Here is a 19,306-nt window from a genome sequence, read left to right as displayed (position 1 = left end):
CTGTAAGATTGTCTTATGTGTAAAAATAAATTTACACCGATCAGCCACAACATTAAAACCACCTGCCAAATATTGTGTAAGTCCCCCTCGCGACGCCAACAATTGTACAGAGCGGTTATTTGAGTTACTGTAGACTTTGTCTGTTCAAACCAGTCTGGCCATTCTCTCTTGACCTCTCTCATCAACAAGGCATTTCCATCTGCAGAACTGCCCCTCACTGGATGTTTTTGGCACCATCCGGCATAAATTCTAGAGACTGTTGTGTGAAATCCCAGGAGATCAACAGTTACAGAAATACTCAAACCAGCCCGTCTGGCACCAACAATCATGCCATGGTCCAAATCTTTATCACATTTTTGTCCCCATTCTGATGGTTGATGTGAACATTAACTGAAGCTCCTGACCTGTACCTGAATGGTTTTATGCACTGCACTGCTGCCACACAATTGGCTGATTAGATAATTGCATGGATGATTGATGGTGCCAGACTGGCTGGTTTGAGTATTTCTGTAACTGCTGATCTTCTGGGATTTTCACACACAACAATCTCTAGAATTTACTCACAATGGTGGCAAAAACAAAAAACATCCACTGAGAGGCAGTTATGCGGACAGAAAAACCTTGTTGATGAGAGAAGTCAACGGAGAATGGCCAGGCTGGTTCGAACTGACAATGTCTACGGTAACTCTGATAACTGCTCTGTACAATTGTGGTGAAAAGGATAGTGTATCAGAATGCTATTCTGAGGTGTGTGTGTGTGTATATCTATCTACCTATCTATCTATCTTTATCTTTTTGTACAGTTTAAGTCAGAAGTTTACATACACATAGGTTGAAGTTGACTTTATTGTTTTTTTAACCACTCCATAGATTTAATATTAGCAAACTATCCCACTAGTTTTGGGAAGTCATTTAGGACATCTACTTTGTGCATGACACAAGTCATTTTTCCAACAATTGTTTACAGACAGAATGTTTAACTTTTAATTGAATATCACATATCCAGTGGGTCAGACCTTTACATACAGTAAGTTAGCGGTGCCTTTAAGCAGCTCGGAAAATTCCAGAAAATAATGTTAAGACTTTAGGCGTTTAGCCAATTAGCTTCAGATAGGCTAATTGACTAATTAGATTCAACTGGAGGTGTACCAGTGGATGTATTTTAAGGCCTACATTCAAATTCCATGCCTCTTTGCTTGACAAATTGGGAAAATCAAAAGAAATCAACCAAGGCCTCAGAAATTTGTGGACCTCAACAAGTCTGTTTCATCCTTTTGTGAGCAATTTCCAAAAGCCTGAAGGTACCACGTTCATCTGTACAAACAATATTACGCAAGTACAAACACCATGGGATCACACAGCCATCATACTGCTCAGGAAGTAGACGCATTCTGTCTCCTAGAGATTAATGCAGTTTGGTGCGAAAAGTGCAAATGAATCCCAGAACAACAGCAAGGACCTTGTGAAGATGCTAGAGGAAACTGGTATCTATATCCACAGTAAAATGAGTCCTGTATCAACATAACCTGAAATGCTGCTCAGCAAGAAAGAAGCCAGTGCTCTAAAAAAGACAGACTACAGTTTGCAAGTGCACATGGGGACAAAGATCTTACTTTTTGGAGAAATGTCCTTTGGTCTGATGAAACTAATTGAACTGTTTGGCCATAATGACCATAGTTATGTTTGGAGGAAAAAGGGTGAGGCTTGCAAGCCGAAGAACACCATCCCAACTGTGAAGCATGGGGGTGGCAGCTTGTGGCATGTTGTGGGGGTGCTTTGCTGCAGGAGGAACTGGTGCACTTCACAAAATTGATGGCATCATGTGGAAGGAAATATATGTGGATATATTGAAGCAACATCTCAAGGCATCAGACAGGAAGTTAAAGTTTGGTCGCAAATGGGTCTTCCAAAAGGACAATGACCCCAAGCGTACCTCAAGTTGTTGCAAAATGTTAACAAAGTCAAGGTATTGGAGTAGCCATCATAAAGCCCTGGCCTCAATTTGATAGAAAATGTGTGGACAAATTTGCTAACAAATTGTATGTAAACTTCTGAACCACTGGGAATGTGATGAAAGAAATAAAAGCTGAAAGAAATAATTATCTCTACAATTATTCTGACTATTCTTGTTCTTAAAATAAAGCAGTAATCCTAAATGACCTAAGACAGGGAATGTTTTCTATGATTAAATGTCAAGAATTGTGAAAACACTGAGTTTAAATGTATTTGGCTAAGGTGTATGTAAACTTCTGACTTCAAGTGTGTGTGTAGTGCATCAAATAATCTGAACTGTTTTTATTAAATTGGGTTGAATTGATAGTAGAGCATTTAATAAGAAGCAAGGAATCAAGCTGCTTTCATCAAGTAGAGCTGACATAATCTTATGAATACACACAAGCTATTTAGTGGAGTGAAGTTTGTACTAATCTTTGGAAATTATTAGTTAAGCTGACAGTTACACAAGTAATTTTAACTTAAGTCATCATAGCTCTTTTCACGATTTGACTAACTATTTGTATGGGTAGATGCCATTCTAACTTTTAGGAGGAACATCAGTCTACCTACAGACTTGCTGTTTTACATTCTCTGCCATTATTTCTGATCATTGTTCTTACAGCGAATGAAGGGGAACTCTTCATTTCTGCTTCTGCAATGTTGCTACAGGTGTAGCCTTTGACACACATGGGAATGGCCACAGTGGAAAAAATATTTGTTGAATCGGCACATTTCATCATACACCACTAGGTGGTCAAAGAGTATGACGTCTATTGTCAATGCCTCCAGTAACCACCCATGCTGCCAGAAGACTTGCATGCTGTTGTTGATGCATACCTGACCAGTAGTCTAATATCTTTTTTTTTTTTTTTTTATAAAAATATATATTCTCTCGAATATATGCCTCAGTGCTTCCTATGCTCCCTGTATGTGAACTCTTTCCTCAGCTTCTGAAACTGGAAAATAAATTCTATGGAGACACTGGACCCTGATGTCCACCTACGTCCCCACTCCATACTTTACTGATAAACTTCCTAATTTTCAATTGTATTTAGTGAAAGGAATCTTATTTTGTGAACATTGGGGCAATATAGTCACAAATATTACAAGGACAAGAGTACCGTGTCCCGGTTTTGCTTCCGACGATAAGCGTATATTTTGTATCTAATTTTATTGCATTGGTGTATTATAGAATAGAATAGAATAGAATCCTTTATTTTGGTCACACATTATACACACAGTTCTTTGCATATATACAGTGAAATGTATTGTTACATATCCAGCTAAGCTGGGGTCAGGGTCAGCCATGATACGCCCTGGAGCAGATAGGGTTAAGGGCCTTGCTCAAGGGCCCAACAGTGGCATATTGGTGGTGCTGGGGCTTGAACCCCCGACCTTCTGGTCAGTAACCCTGAGCCGCAACCACTGAGCCACCACTGCCCCATAGAAACTAAAAGAGCATGCATGCTTAGCATGTTATTTTCAAGATGGCATTTTGCAAGTGTTGTCCTAGCGATTTATTCCTCTATCTGGCACAAGCTCTTTGTTTGCCTGGGCTTAGCCCAGAGTGCAGGGAACTCAAACGCTTAGTGCATAGAGCATGGAGAACTTGAGGATGATTTGTTCCTCTCCCATTCTCCATTTCACATAGAATGTTGTCAGGGATTCACTATTAGCTGAGAGTGGAAAATCTCCCCTGTAAACCAGGATGATTTTGCTGTGTTTTTACTGCTGTTGGCTTCATGCCAGAAGACTGCAATGTCGCAACACAGAGATTGCAATTTTATCGCTTTCCCAGCTGTCGCGAGCTGAGAAGGATTTTGTGGCATGATGCTGTTTACGTCATTGCCTGCCTTGCTACTCTTAGCGATGTTCCAGAAAACTGCCATGTCGCAACAATGGTTTCTGTTCTCAGGAAGGCCCAGGAAAACACCTCCATGTGACTATGGCCGGCCCTCTTGCTTTACCCTCCGTCACGAGCCGGGAACGTGTTGCAGAATAATGAAGGTCATTACAATGCCTATATTTTTTTTATTGTTGTTGGTGACTTGCCAGAATGTCACTATGGTTGGGGCATACATAGATCACCAAGAGGATTATTAATTGATGAAGAGTTTCCCGCTCGCCCGAACTGCAGGGCAGACTTGTTCTCGTGTCAGATAGTCAGACCATAGGAGTAGAGACTCCATCCTTAGACAGTTCAAAGGATTTGGGAGGGGTTCTGTGAAGCCAAGGTGGACCTGTTTGCCTCTCTAGAGATGATGCATTGTCACCTGTGGTACTCCATGACTCATGCTCTGCTGGGTGTTGATACCCAAGCTCACAAATGGCCAGCAAAATGTAAGTAAGTGCTGCTACTAGTTTTAGCTTCAGTTAAATGTTTTGGGGCTTGTCGGTCAAAAGGTCCAAGCAGAGACCTTCTCACTGGGTTATTGAAGCCATTGCGCTTCGCTTACGATTTGCAAGAGTGCATTGCCCAATGGGTGTTAAAGGTCATTCTACCGGGAGCATGGATTCCTCTTGGGCATGGGTGAAAGGATTGTCTCTAGAAGATATTTGTCTTGCAGCAGGCTGGGCTTCCCCCTAAAACCTTTGCCAGGTTTTATAACTTTGATGTCCCTCACTCTCTCTCCCCAGACATTGGCTGAGAAGAAGGGTTGATATGTTGATGATTCACTACCCTACCTTGGCTAGTGTCATGCTTCTAGTGTTTTACCTGATTTATTACATGGTGTTCACTCTCCACATTTTTGCCTGCAAAGAGGAGCTCATTTTCAATGTCTTCACTACCTTGGTTGGCTAATGGCATTGTTGGCAATGTTTATTTCAGGATTGGCAACCTATGTGTTTCTCCCTCTTCCTTCCCATTTGTCAATGTGAAGGGAAGTGTGTTCAATGATTTTTACTATCCTGTTGGCTAGAGAGCATGGTAATATGGTATACGATTCCCAGAGATGGCTCATCCCTTAAATCAAAATATCTTGATGAAATGGTGCTGTTCTCCGGTTTATATGCTTGCTATGACAAGTGCATATGGGGTAGAGTGCCAAGTGTCATCTGAAAATGAGCCTTTCAGTGAACTGAGGTTACAGTCGAAACCAAAGATGTTATTCACTGCCACACAAACCCCATCCACTGAATTCCTTACCTGTGGTCTTAACACCCTGTTTTTGTGTCACATTTTTATTCTTTTGTCAGACACGTTTGTTCAAAGTAACTTACAGTGCATTTAATGTTTTCACTGGGAATTGAACCCATGACCTTGGTGGTGTTAGCACAATCCAAACAAATGGCTTAGAAAGTTTAGTGGCTGGTGTGGCTTAATTGTTAAAGATATCACCTTAAGGTTGTAGGTTCAAACCCCAGAAGTAGTATTTTATGCGCTACAATGATTGTGTGCCTGAGCAAGGCACCTTAGAATAAAATCACGTTGACAATCTCTAGGTGTGAGTTTACTGCATATTTGTGGAAAATGCTTGTATAAAGAATGCATTATGAACTTAGATGGGCTGATTTGTGAAATAAGGACTAAATCTAGTGTAATTGTGTGCAATGTTTAACTCCAGATGTGCTATGCAGAGCCTACGTTTTCCATGTCGGTTTAATGGACACCATGTGGTTTGAGTTAACTACAATGAGAAAGAGGTGGGCTTCAGTATCAGGTTTTTGTCATTTCGTAAAAATGAGGCAGTCACAGCCGCTAAATGTGGAGAGTTTGTGAAAGTGCTCAAGACTAGTGTTTAGGTCAGTAAGAAGGGAATGAGTTTGAGTTGACAGATTTTCCTGTGAACAAATCGCTGTTTTTCATCTGCACAAACTAGCATTCATATTTTTAAGTCTTTTGAGAAAAGATCAAGTTAAATCAATGCAACAGTTACTGGTGGAGAAAGACATGACTGCGGACAGCAGAAACGGACTGAACAACAGTGACTGCAAAGATTACAGACGAAATAAACTACTGGTTGGGCTGGACCTTTTCTGTCTATTTCTCGGTGAGTTCTATATATTTTTTTTATTAACTTTTTTTAAGTGCTTAGTGATTGTCATAATTGTTTTTTCTTTGTTTTCTTTACTAAAGAGTTTGAATGGTTATTGTCATTTTATGGTTTTGCTTTTTTTTGAATGTTTGTTATGTTTTATTTTACACAATGAGGCCATAAGTAAAAAATAACTTATCACTTCACTAGTTCATTTAAATGATTCTGTGGCATTCAATTGAGCTTAATAAATTAATTAATTGGGCTTAGTTAATATAAGGTCATAAAAACTGCTTGGTAAATATTCTATAATTAGCCAAAAGCAGTTTAAAACTTAAATGTAATTTGATATTGGTGCAACACCTCAGGATATATAAAACACTGTATTCCCAAAATGAAGACATTTTTAAAAAGCATTGTATGTTCTTATTGTGTTGAAGCTACCGAGCCCTCAATCGACAGACTAAAATAATTACCTTTTGTTCACATTTCTGATTGACTTGCTTTAATAGAAGACACAGTAACCACAAACTCAGACCGCCTTTCCTGTTCATGCTCTCCTTTTTCACTTATTATTTATTTTTCCACATTTCTTGCATACCTCCCAACATCTGCTTCCTCATTCTCCAGTCATTCTGTGAGCAGCACTCGTATGTTTTTAAGGTGCTAGTGAAATGTGAGAATGAAACACTTCTTGCACTCTACAGAGAAGCTAAAATTTGGTCAAATTCTCAAAGCCAAATGATGTTACTGCAGCGTGAAACAAAAACTTTGCCAAACTGTGTCATTGCATCACAATGTTATGACTTATATTTGGCTTAAAGGAATATTCTGGGTTTAATACAAGTTAAGCTCAGTTGACAGCATTTTGTGGCATAATGTTAAGTACCACAAAAATTTGACTTGGGAAAAAAAAAAGGTTACAGTGAGGCACTTACAATGGAAGTGAATGGGGGCAGTTTTTGGAGGGTTTAAAGGCAGAAATGTGAAGCTTGCATTAATTATGTTAAAACTAGTGTATTATTTGAGCTGTCAAGTTGTTTAAATTGTTAATTTTACAGTTGTTTTAGGGTTTGTTGACATTACATCTACAATTACATACAATTGTCTATAACTTTGAACAGAATAGGTTAGTAAATGGTTTTGTCACACTAAAATCATGTTAAAACTCATATTTTGTATGTCTTGTAGCTATACTTTTGAGAGTGCAAGTTTATCATTTATGGATTGGTCCCATTCACTTCCATTGTAAGTGCCTCACTGTCACCCAGATTTGTGCTTTTTTTAAAGAAAAGGAGGGACAAGTCAAAATAAATTTTGTGGTAGTCAACATTATGCCACAAATGCTGTTGATTGAGCTTAACTTGTATTGAACCCGGAACATTCCTTTTAAGATCTTTTGTTAAAAAAGGTAAATGTCACCATTTAATCAGCTTATAGAATGATTTTGTATTCTTTTAAATCCCTAATAAAATGCTGAATGTGGCTGGCTACTTCCTGCAGTAAATGGGGTCTCCTACAGTGGCCATTTGGTAACTTTTTCAGCCTTAATCACGTTCTAGAACTACAACTGGAATTTTGGTTAATTTCTTTTTCAAACTTTTTTAGAAAACTGCTCAATGCCACTCTGGATGCATTTTGGCACTTACCAAAACCCATATTTGCCCACTACTGCTGTAAGTTTGAAGTAGCAGGTCTATAGGAATAAAAAATTTTTTTCCTGTTTATTCTCACCAACCAAAAGTCCAATTGCTTCTGAAAAGTAATAGCACGCCTCTTCCCAACAAACCAAATTATTTGAGGTATCATTCATGTCCACAGTACACATTTTTAATTGTCAATGTTTAATACTATGGGTTTGTTCAAACCTAACCTCCCGTATGATCAATATTCATAGCTATTCTTGCATTTGCAGGGCTGATAGGGCTTCATGGCTTTTAAATACCACAACCCATTGTGCTCATATCTGCGTCCTGATGTGCGCTCCTCACTGAAATTCACATTTCTTAGCCTGCCAATATTGTTGCCCCCCTTTCTCTGTAGCTGCCCTGCCATTTCTTATAATCGAGTGTGGTGCTGTTAAGCCCTACAGACGAGGTTTCTACTGCTCTGATGAGTCCATCAAATATCCTGCCAAACACAGAGACACCATCAGTGATGGAGTGCTCTCAGCGGTCGGCATTCTCATCGTCATTCTGTCTGTAAGTACACTTTGTGCTGTTTACATGTTTTGGTTTTTTGGGCCATTTATACATATCAAGAGATATACAGTGGCCCCAAACATTACTTGGACATTTAAGCCACACTTAAAATGTACTAATGTCAACAATTAAATTAAATAACAAAATATTAAAGCAAGTGGCATTTATTTTAAATGAAATATAATTCAAGCAAAACATTCAGAATGAGTTGCTTAGAAAGGTTTAATTTCTGAATTAACCCAATTCAGGTCTTTGAACTACCAACAGCAACTATGTGATTATTAAATAATTTGTTGCAAAATGTTTTATATATATAATATACTGAAACAGATTTGAATGGCATTTTGTAAAGAATGTATATCAATCTGGGGTAACACTACATTAATATTCCCTTTTGTTAAGGGTTTATAAAGGGGTTCATTAATGATAAATAAGTAATTTACAAATGCTTTTTAAATCATTTATATGCAGTTATAACAACATGCATAAAATGGGCAAATTTCATCCAGTACTTGCCAAATAGTGAACATTTTAACATGAGCATTTTATGTTATAAATGCTTTATTAACATATATTAATCAGAAACATAAAATTCCATTTTGCAACCATTTTTATGCATGTTGTTATAACTGTTTAGCAATGATTTATAATGCATATGTTAATTCATTATTGGTCATTATTATAATCACTTAACAAAAGGAACGTTATGAATTCAAGTGTTACAGAATCTGGAAGTTGAACTTTAAGTATTCTGTAGCTATTATTAGCTACTAGCCAAATCTAGTAGTGGTGGTGGCGTAGTGGCGGCGTAGTGGCTAAAGCACAGGGCTGTTAATCAGAAGGTCACAGGTTCTAACCCCACAGCCACCACCATTGTGTCCTTGAGCAAGGCACTTAACTCCAGGTTGCTCCGGGGGGATTGTCCCTGTAATAATTGCACTGTAAGTCGCTTTGGATAAAAGCGTCTGCCAAATGCATAAATGTAAATGTAAATATTAGCAATATCAAGTCTTTTGATTGCTGATTGAGGAACAAAACTAATGCTCATCACTTCTGTAATTCTGTATTGAAAAGCATTTTGTAAAGTCAAGTTTTTTGACAGGTGTAACATATGAGCATGTCAAATTCTGTAATGTATTCAAACCAATTAATCTTTGTAACATGAAGTAATGCCCAATGAATCAATGCCAATAAAACAAACTGATAATTAAGCCCTCACTGAATCTGCGAGCACACACCTGTCTGTCATTCACAAAGTTCTATACATCTCCTGCCTTTACGTGTTCATTTAATTATGAATTATTTTTTATTTTTTTTTAAATTCACAGTATTATCTGTATAATCACAATAACCAATGTAGTCTTGTATTGTCTGGTGAATTAAACTTTAAAAAGTTTTGATGTAAGATTGTATTTCTAACCCATCATGTGCCCAGATCACAATAGGGGAGAGCTACAGAATTCGCTACCTTCATAAAAGCTCCAATGCTTTTGTCGGGAACCCTTACATCTCTGTTCTCTACAAGCAAGTGGGGGTGTTTATCTTTGGCTGTGCCGTCAGTCAGTCCTTCACTGATATTGCCAAAGTGTCAGTGGGCCGCTTACGACCTCACTTCCTGGATGTGTGCCGGCCGGATTTAGCCTCAGTCAACTGTTCCATGGGTTACATTACTGAATACAGGTGCACTGGGGATGATGGCAAAGTGCAAGAAGCCAGGTACTTTACAACTTTATATTCTTCAAAAGCAATAAGTGATGGGGTTGATAAAGTAAGCCCCAAAAAGTATTTGGTCACTTGTATGAGGTTCATTCCGCTAATGTTTTAGAACCAGGAAGTGTCCAGATATAGTTGCCTTCAATTTAAACAGCATATTTTTTTCATAACAAACAATAAAATAATTTGCTTGAAAGTGTGCTTGTGTATTTTCATCAGCCGGCAGCCACCTATCATAAATATTTCGCCCCATTAATATCTAATTAAAATCTCCTGGTGGTGGGGCAGCAACTGCCTATCACCCATCCAGTGCTCATCCTTAAGACAATCCTCCAACAGATTAAGTAGGAGAGCGATATGAGAGGCGAGCTGTGAGACTACATCAGCCGCCCCTCCAATGCTTGGCTTGGTCTGGTTTCGCTCCCCCACTCATTCCCTCTCCAGAAACCCCTGGATAAAGACAGAGTGGGTCAGTGGAAATAATACCTCCCCAACCCTTTCTTCTACATGCTACCACACCACATATCGCAATTGTACCCTATTCCTAATTCCTCACTTCTGCACACCCCACCTTTTATCCTTCCTTCCTTAGCCATTCTCTTTTTCTGCTTCCTTTTCCATTTCCTTCAGAGACTTCTTCAATGCTGATCCAAAGATACCAATGTTTTTCAACAGGTTCTGCATTGATGTTCCAATAAACCCTCGACACCAGACCTCCACAAGGTGGCAGCCCACAATTAATTTTCCTGCACTCAGCATATTTTAGCTTCTTCCTCTCATAGGCTGCCTCCAGTCTTTCTTACCATGGTACAGAAAGTTAAATCATTATGACTTTCCTAGCTGATGCCAATCATAAAATGATGTCCGCCTCAAGGAGGTAATGGCTATCTCAGATGGACATTTTTGCCGGTGGCCAAGGTCGACCACCATTGACCAATCACTTTTATGTGCCAGGATTGACCTTTCCTCCCTCCCATGTCGTGCCTTCTGCGGTGCCTAACTTTTTAACAAACTCAATGTGCTACCTCTGAGAGGAGCATGATGGCTTATGTTGGCTATTATTCCACATACCTCAAGGATCCTGCTTTCACAGAACCGGATTATGCCACCACCTGTGCCGTCCTTGTGCCAAGGCGGTCTTGCACCCAGCCAATTTGCTGCAGATTTGCTCTCTGGGCTTTGCAGAAGGGACAACTCTCCTATTTACCATACCACAAAGACAAATTTCCAGGGCTTGGAAGACTGTCATAGGTGGATCTTATTAGAAAACCTATCCTGGTCTGTGGTATCTTCCACCGGTCAGCCCAACTTAAAACTCTTTAGATTCACCTTCCCATATTGTCCAGTGCCCTTGCTGCTGCTTGCTGACTTCTCGAATCATATACCCCTCCTCTTCCATCTTAGTTACTGCTGTCACTACCATTGCTTTCTTCTGGTTGTTTTTTTTTGTTTTTTAGAGGCTGCTGAACACAGTTTGTGAGCCATGCCCCATCCAAGGCCTGCTCTTCCTGATTGGATTCTACCAATAATCTCTTGTTGCTTCAGTCTTGAAACTGCCCTGTTTGCAACCTCCTCTGCCTTCCAGGCATGGCATTCTCTTAGTTCTAAGAACAGCCTGGTCTTCTCCTGCGTGTAACCTAGGGTGATGGAATTTAATGGCAGTTATAAGGCATTTCTTCCAAACAATGCAACATCTGAAAGACAATGCAGAAAGCCCATCCACTTTCTGATGTAACTGTTGGCCTTAGTGTCCATCCTTGCCGCTGCAGTGACCTCACACCTCTATAGTGGCCACATCAGGTGATGATACAATGTAAATTGGAAACACCAGACCTTGTATTTGCCTGGGAGATGACAATTGTCTCTCTTATCCAAGCCCTCTTTCAGCTTCAGAACCAACCCTGCCATGTGTTTATCTGACAGATCTGCTGTGTATTCGCTCCCTAAACGTTGAATGGGCTGCTCTACCAATACCGGGATTCTTTCACCATCCACCTCAAACCATATATAATCGCTTCTAATCACCTTAAAAATAGAAAGGCTACGTGAATTTGCTGGCTTGATCTTCATCATGACCCATACCAAAAGCTCTTCCAGTCTTTTTAAGAGTCTGTTTGTACATGCAGCAGTCTGGAGAATACTTATGATATCAAATAGCTGCGCAATGCTGGCAATCTTACTCCAGATTGTGCACGGATTCCATGGGCCATCTGTGTGGCACCAATCAGGATGATCTTGAATGCAGCTGTGAACAGGATGGGAGAGATTGAACATCCCATTGCAATCCATTTTTCCAGTTGCTGCCATCCAGTTATGTACTCCAGTGTTGCATGACTTATTTTCAGGTCCCCATAGTAACTATCTACGAAGCTCTTAATACACTCTGGTATTCCACTCCAATGCATAGCTGATGAGCTGTGTGGAACTGATCCATAGGCATTTGCCAGATCCAGCCAGACAACATGGAGGTCTTTCTAGTCTCTCTTGGTGGACTGGATTTAATCCCATATTACTGATTCATGGTCCACACATCCAGGAAAACCTGGTATGCTGGCCTTTTTGTAGCTTGTGTCTATGTATTCATTCTTCAGGAGGTAATCAAACATCCTCCTTGCTGCCACAAAGAAAATACGAAGGGCCACTGCCCTTCGCCATTTCAGGAGTAAGCGCTGCTGCTTCCAGGCAACTCTCGGTAGTCTCTATAACAGTTTAAGAACTGTTGGGCACCAACACTTATACAACCTATAAGGCAGTGGTTCCCAACCTGTTCCTGGAGGTCCCAAAACACTGCAAATTTTGTATATCTCTCTTTTCTGACACCCCTAATTCAGGTATTGGAGTCTCCACTAATGAGCTGATGAGTTGAATCTGAGATCTGATTAGAGAGATATACAAAAAGTGTTATGTTGGGGGGCCTCCAGGAACAGGGTTGGGAGCCACTGCTATAAGGTATCCCATTTGGGCATGGGGCTGAAGTTGTCCTGTCTTTTTCTACCACTTGCCTGATCTCACTCAACTTTGGTAGAGCTACATCAAATCCCACTACTGACTCTGCAGGCTGTGGGACAGATCTGGGTGAGTCTAGCGGGCTAGATGTTGTTCTTTCATGTGATCTTCTAGATCTTGCTTCGGTATCACCAGCTTTCCACTCCTATTTGAGAAGATTTCTGGCAAATTGAAAAAGGATCATTTGATGAATTTCATTTTCTCACGTCAAATTCTCTCTGCCCTCCTCAAAACCGACAAACTAGCCCTTAAGTATCCCACAAGCCCTTCTCATGCTCATCTGCTCTTCTCCATGCCTTGTGAAGCTGCCTCCACTCTTTCAAGTATTTCCTTTTTCTCTTCTACCCATCACTCTGGGACCACACTTCTTCACTGACACTTACCCAAATCTACCAACACATTCTTCATAAATAATATCACTAAAAATATTAAGCTTGGCCTCCACACTTCCGATGAGTGCATTCTCCAAGATGGAGCACAGGTCTTTGTCTAGGCTGCTCCTGGCTTAATTATTGTTGGATCTTGGCCAATTAATTTGTTTCCTTCTCCCTGGCTCCTTTTCATTGTCTTGTCTGTGGGTTAACGGTTGTATCCTCCTGCGGCTTACCTTGCAGGCATGATTCAGTAGCAGTTTGGTGCTCAACCGGGCTCTGTATCCTCCTCCTCTGACCTGCTGCTGCAGTGCAAAAAAACTGCTTTCATCCTTCCTTGATAAATCAACAGCCCCATGAAAGTCTTTACCCTCGTCCACCCGCAGCTGCATTTCCTAAGGATCCATTGCTCATTATTTATGGTCGTTCCAGTCGTGTCTTAAAGTCCATCCTAATTGGTTCATCTTTTATCCCACCTCTTGGAGGACCACTGGACTATTTTTCTTGTATAGTGCTTATAGTTAGTTAGGATGTGAGGACCTGTGAGTAAGGTAACTTGGCTGCCCAACCCTATGCAGACTTTCCTGTAGTCAGTATTTCCTGACAGTATTCCAGTCTTCCCTGGACTCAAACTGCACTTTTCACAGTAGTCACTGTTCTCCCAGAATATTACTCTGATGCATAGGTAAATGTCTAAATCTGCTGGGCATTACTGCTTGCTGCACCTCCGACAGTGCCTTCAGTTGTCCAGCTATGTGTGCGCGTGAGAGTGAGTGAGGTAAGTGTGTGTGTGTGTGTGTGTGTGTGTGTGTGTTCTAAAAATGAAATCCCTCAATTTTCTTTATATATTCATTTGTCTTTAATAGAATGGGATGTTATATATATAACATGATTTTCTATTCTCTGGTTGTTCATAGGAAGTCCTTCTTCTCTGGCCATGCCTCCTTCTCCATGTACACAATGCTGTATTTGGCTGTAAGTATTTCAAATCCTAAACCAGTAGTGCTTGGCATGACTCATAGACATTTTCAAAGCAGTGCCATATTTGATTTATGACGGGACTGAAAATGAGGCTGTTGAGTGATAGACTTGCAGTCTCTTCAATGGCATGCACTGTATAAAGGTGCATGATCTACATGAAATGTAGATCACATCTACCTTTTCATTTTTTTTTTCTTCTTTAATTTGTTGACTTCTGAAATTTTTTTGGGAAGATGATTTTTCAAATTTTTGTCAGGGAACGATCAACTTGTTGTCAACAAAAGTGCATCCCTTTAAAGAAGTCTGTCCCTCACAACCTTGTTTCATTCACATAAAAATGTAAAAGTGCTACTCTAAATAAAGTGTATTACCTATGACCATACTACTGATTGGTTGTGTCATTGTATTATTTCTTCTCATAATTGATGCTGAATGTGGATTGTGTTTTGTCTTTGCTAATGCAGTTGTACCTGCAGTCACGGTTGTCCTGGCAAGGGGCTCGTGTTCTCAGACCTCTTGTCCAGTTCACTCTGCTCATGATGACATTTTACACCGGCCTGTCACGTGTCTCAGATCACAAGCATCACCCCTCTGATATACTCGCAGGCTTCGCTCAGGGAGCTCTGGTGGCGAACTCCACTGTAAGAACAATCTACTTTACCTGTTTAAATGCATGGGTGTATCAGCAAGCATAATTGCACATCTCGGGTCTTTAGCAACCTGGCACGTATATCTATCACAAATGGATCTACAAAATACCCAGATATATAATTTTGCCTTTTTTTTTTTTACGCTATTCACAAAAGTAAGTTTGAGGAATATTGAAGATGTTGGGGCATAACTCGAAAAGATGGTTGAGGAAATGCTTTTACTGATTTTCTTGTTTCTTGCCATTTTCAGGTGTTTTACGTGTCAGACCTCTTTAGGTCAAAAGGCAGGAGCTCTTCTCTGCCATCAGCCCAAAGAAAGATAGACCGTCTATCCTCTGTGGACATCAGGGAACGGACCAACCATCTCACTATAGCTTGATATTTCAGAATGCCTGACAAACCTGAAGTGATAGCATCAGCTTTTCAGCCAGTGGATTCGCTGAGACTGAATGGGTTTACCCATAGGAAAACTCAACACCACTATATAATCAACATAACGTGCAGGTCATCTGTGATTTCTAATCTGAAGCAACTTGCATTGTTCTCACAACAAAACAACGGACGCAATTGGGAAAACACTTGAATCCAATTTTCATTCACAGGATATAAACATCATCAAATGGATATGGGTGATACGAGTGTGTGAGAGAACATGGCACCTCAGATTTTTTGTTTTGTGTTATACGCCTGTTTAACTTTCCTTGCATAAAACAACACATTCCTGTTGCTCAGGAAGGATGCTTAGTTGAATTATTAAACAATAGACTGAATAGCATAATTTGAGAATACAGCACAATATTTAAAGAATATTTCAAATGCTAACCCTAACTGTGCAAGTACCCCTGTCCTTTATAAAATGAACTGTCCATTTACTCCATTGGCTATGTGTGTAATGGAATACAAGCTTACTACTTAGGCCAACTGTACTATTTTTTTTTTGATGGTACTGTAAGAAAAACCACTCTTATACCAATGTAAACATTTAAAACTGTATAACTAGTTACATGACTTCATTACATTGCACATGCATGCCATCCAGTTTTTATTTTTGGGAAAGGTTGATTCCCGCTGGTTGGAATGAGTGTTAAATTCACATATAGATTTAATTGTATTTTTAAAACAATATATTTCAGATATTGTTTTGTGAGTGGATGTGTATTTGAGAAAGAGACGTATAACTTGTATCATTTTTTGGTCTTATACGTTTTTTAGCACAAATTTAAACTATTTAGTGACCACTAGAAATCATATCCAAAACACACAAAAAAAAAACACAAAAAAAAAACATTTGATTTAAGACGTTGTGAAAAAATTATCTTGAAGAAAAACCTGTTGACACTTTACACATACAGGTGCAAAGCAGAATTGTGCATAATTATACAAAACAATCAATACTGTCTTTTAAAATGTGCCATTTGAAATTATTTACACCCCTTTCTACAATATGACTGGATTAAAATATATTCCAGTATCTAAACGCATGTGCAGGGATTTTATCATTCATTATTCACCATAATTTTTAAATGTATGGACAACACACAGGTAATGTTTAAGACATTAAGGTGTTCATTGTTAGTAATGTACTGTATGTACTCAAGGGTTCGTTTGGGGATTAATACTGGATGGTATGCATTGCACTGATGCATTAATGCAGTGGCCAATCTGTATGAATATAATGGAGCTTTAAACCTGTTCAGGTTTATAAATGTGACCCAGCCATGCACGTAATTGAAAACTCTGTTTTGTGGCGTTTTAACCCCTTTCACACTAAACAGGAATTTTCAAAGCAGGTGATTCCATAAAATCTGTGTTTAATTGGAAGTGGCTTTTACCCTGATGACATTTTAACTGAAGCCAGACACACTGAAATGCCTTACACGTGGTTAAACTCACATCTCGCTTTACTGGCTTCAATACATCCCCCAAAACAAGCTTGAAATACAAACGCGCTCTCTCACATTCTTGCCACTTTGGATTTGTTTGGTTTAAATGGCTTCCTGTTTTCCAGGTATGAACGGTGTTAAATTTCTTTTATATATTTTATACTGAGTCAAGCAGCAGTACAAAAACAATGCTTCACTCCTTCAATCTCTGCAGTCTGTTTACTAAAAATAGGTTTTCATGCTGTGATGCATCTGTGTCAAATTGAGTGTTGCTTTCGTAACCATAAAACAGCAATTGATATTGTAGTTGGTTACAGCACCGTCACCAATTTACATGAAGTAACTTCTCTAATGTACAATTAAAACCAGCTGAAAATATCTCCCCTAAAGGAATATGCTGAAAACACATACTTGTTAATGGGAATGACTCTAGAAAGCTCCACCCAGCCACTCCGGTTGTCTTGCAGCTTTAGTGAAACAATGGTTTCATTATGATTTGACTTTTTTTGGTCTCAGAAAAATTCCCTCAAATTACCTCCATATGTTCCACAGCAGCTCTCTTGGGGAAGAGCCGGGCAGTGCAATACTGCTGACTGAACACAAACAACAGAGGAGGCCCCTCTGATATTCTCCACATGGCAAACTGCCTGACTTTTTCACACAGTGCCGTTATATCGCAATGGTGCAATATCATCGTGTTTGACACAATTTTGAATTCATTGTTTCATTTGACGAAGGTGCAACAATATAACAAACCGCAGTACTTGCTGACAATGACACTTATTTTTACAGGCTCCCATTTAAAGTGAACATTTTAAATAATAGATAGCATACCCACTTAGTCTTGGCTACAAACAAGCTTCTGAACATTCCCACCATTATTTCTCAGAATAGAGACTTACTGAACACACATTGACCTTTTGAGACAACATGCACCAGTGGGGATCACCGATTGAAAATTGTAACAATTTATTAGGAATTTTATTATGTTCAGTCATATACATTGTGCATTTATGTGTGTATGTGTTTGTGTGTGTGATTTTCTCCACTTTTCTCCGCAATTTGGATGCCCAATTACCAATCTAAGTCCTCATGGTGGCGTAGTGATACCTCAATCTGGGTGGTGAATCTCAGTTGCCTCTGCGTCTGAGACGTCAATCCACTCATCTTATCACGTGGCTTGTTGAGTGCATTACCACGTAGACGTAGCACATGTGGAGTCTTCACACTACACTCTGCGGCATCCACGCACAACTCACCACGTGCCCCACCGAGAGCGAGAACCACATTAGAGCGACTACAATGAAGTTACCCCATGTGACTCTACCGTCCCTAGCAACTAGGCCAATTTGGTTGCTTAGGAGACCTGGCTGGAGTCACTCAGCACGCCCTGGCTTCGAGTTAGCATCTTTACCACTGAGCTACCCAGGCCCCCCCAAAGGCTACATTGTACATTTAATTAGAAATTTTAATATTAAAGGTACAATATGTAACAATTTTCATGTAATATTGCCTTTATTTTGCCAATGTGTGCACGGCTTGTAACGCAACTTAAAAAATGAGCCCTTCCCGGACTTCCTAGGTTGCCTATTAAAGCCTGTAGACTGATTTTCATGGGAAGGGAGCGGGTCACTTTTGCCGGGAAAATCCAAAGGATGTGACGTTTGTGCGTGCTCCTGAGAGCCTTGCCTCTGACAGTAATAGCTTCTCTTTCGCTATTCAACAGTGACAACAAACAGCAACACTATGTAACATTATCTTAGAGATGGAATCCAGCAAACGTCCGGCTCCCAGAACAACACCAAATCCTACACTAACACGGAGTAAGCCAAAAAAAAAAAAGGTATCTTCTGAATCCCGTCTGGTTAAGTGGAAACGTTATCGTGGTCGAATGAAAACTAGAGTGAACATCGGCAGGGCATTTGATTCCTAGAGGGACCTTCGGATTTGGGGATCAAAACAGAGCCTGAATTGACGTTCTTCTAATTGGACAGATATAAGCTTTCATAACTGCAAAGCATGTGAAATATAGTGCCATAAGGCTTGATCTGTGTAATGTTAGCTAACTTGATCTTGCTTGCACAGTAACTGACATAAACAATGTTAATCTGTAATTATTCAGCAAGGTAAACTACAACAACACATGAAATGAATGCTAGACAATGTTCAAGAAAATGCAAAAAGCTCCATTCATTACTGTAATGTCACTTGGCTATACAGAAAATATATACATTCTATTATTGTAAAACAATAGCGAATCGATATATCAAAATGACGTTTGTGATGGAATCACATCAATACTGAATTGTGTCAACATATTTAGAATGTGAAGTCCACCAAATTCAGCTAGCAGCTATTATAAAGCTGGCTAGCTAGCTAACGCCGACATAGGCTATCGTATAAATGCAGTCAATGTATCATGCAAAGTAAATTGATTACTTCAAACTACAGTCTCGCAAAGTCAGACCTATCTCCACACTTTGTTTTAGCCCTGTTCCAGCACTGGAGAGTCAAATATAATATACAGTC

General features: G+C 39.6%; 1 protein-coding gene across 1 annotated transcript; it reads left to right on the top strand.

Annotated features, from left to right (window-relative positions):
- The first annotated feature begins 5,700 nt into the window (after positions 1-5,700).
- LOC127645761 (phospholipid phosphatase 3-like) lies at positions 5,701-18,214 on the top strand. Its single transcript, XM_052129426.1, has 6 exons — positions 5,701-5,987; positions 8,016-8,173; positions 9,609-9,889; positions 14,181-14,238; positions 14,709-14,885; positions 15,145-18,214. Exons 1-6 carry the CDS (start codon positions 5,861-5,863, stop codon positions 15,271-15,273), a joined length of 930 nt encoding a protein of 309 aa, XP_051985386.1. The 5' UTR covers positions 5,701-5,860; the 3' UTR covers positions 15,274-18,214.
- The last annotated feature ends 1,092 nt before the right edge of the window (positions 18,215-19,306 follow it).

The sequence above is a fragment of the Xyrauchen texanus genome, chromosome 6 (genome assembly GCF_025860055.1).
Source record: "Xyrauchen texanus isolate HMW12.3.18 chromosome 6, RBS_HiC_50CHRs, whole genome shotgun sequence".
Classification (NCBI taxonomy): domain Eukaryota; kingdom Metazoa; phylum Chordata; class Actinopteri; order Cypriniformes; family Catostomidae; genus Xyrauchen; species Xyrauchen texanus.
Note: the sequence above shows the minus strand (reverse complement) of the source record. Positions and strands in the feature narration are given on the sequence as shown.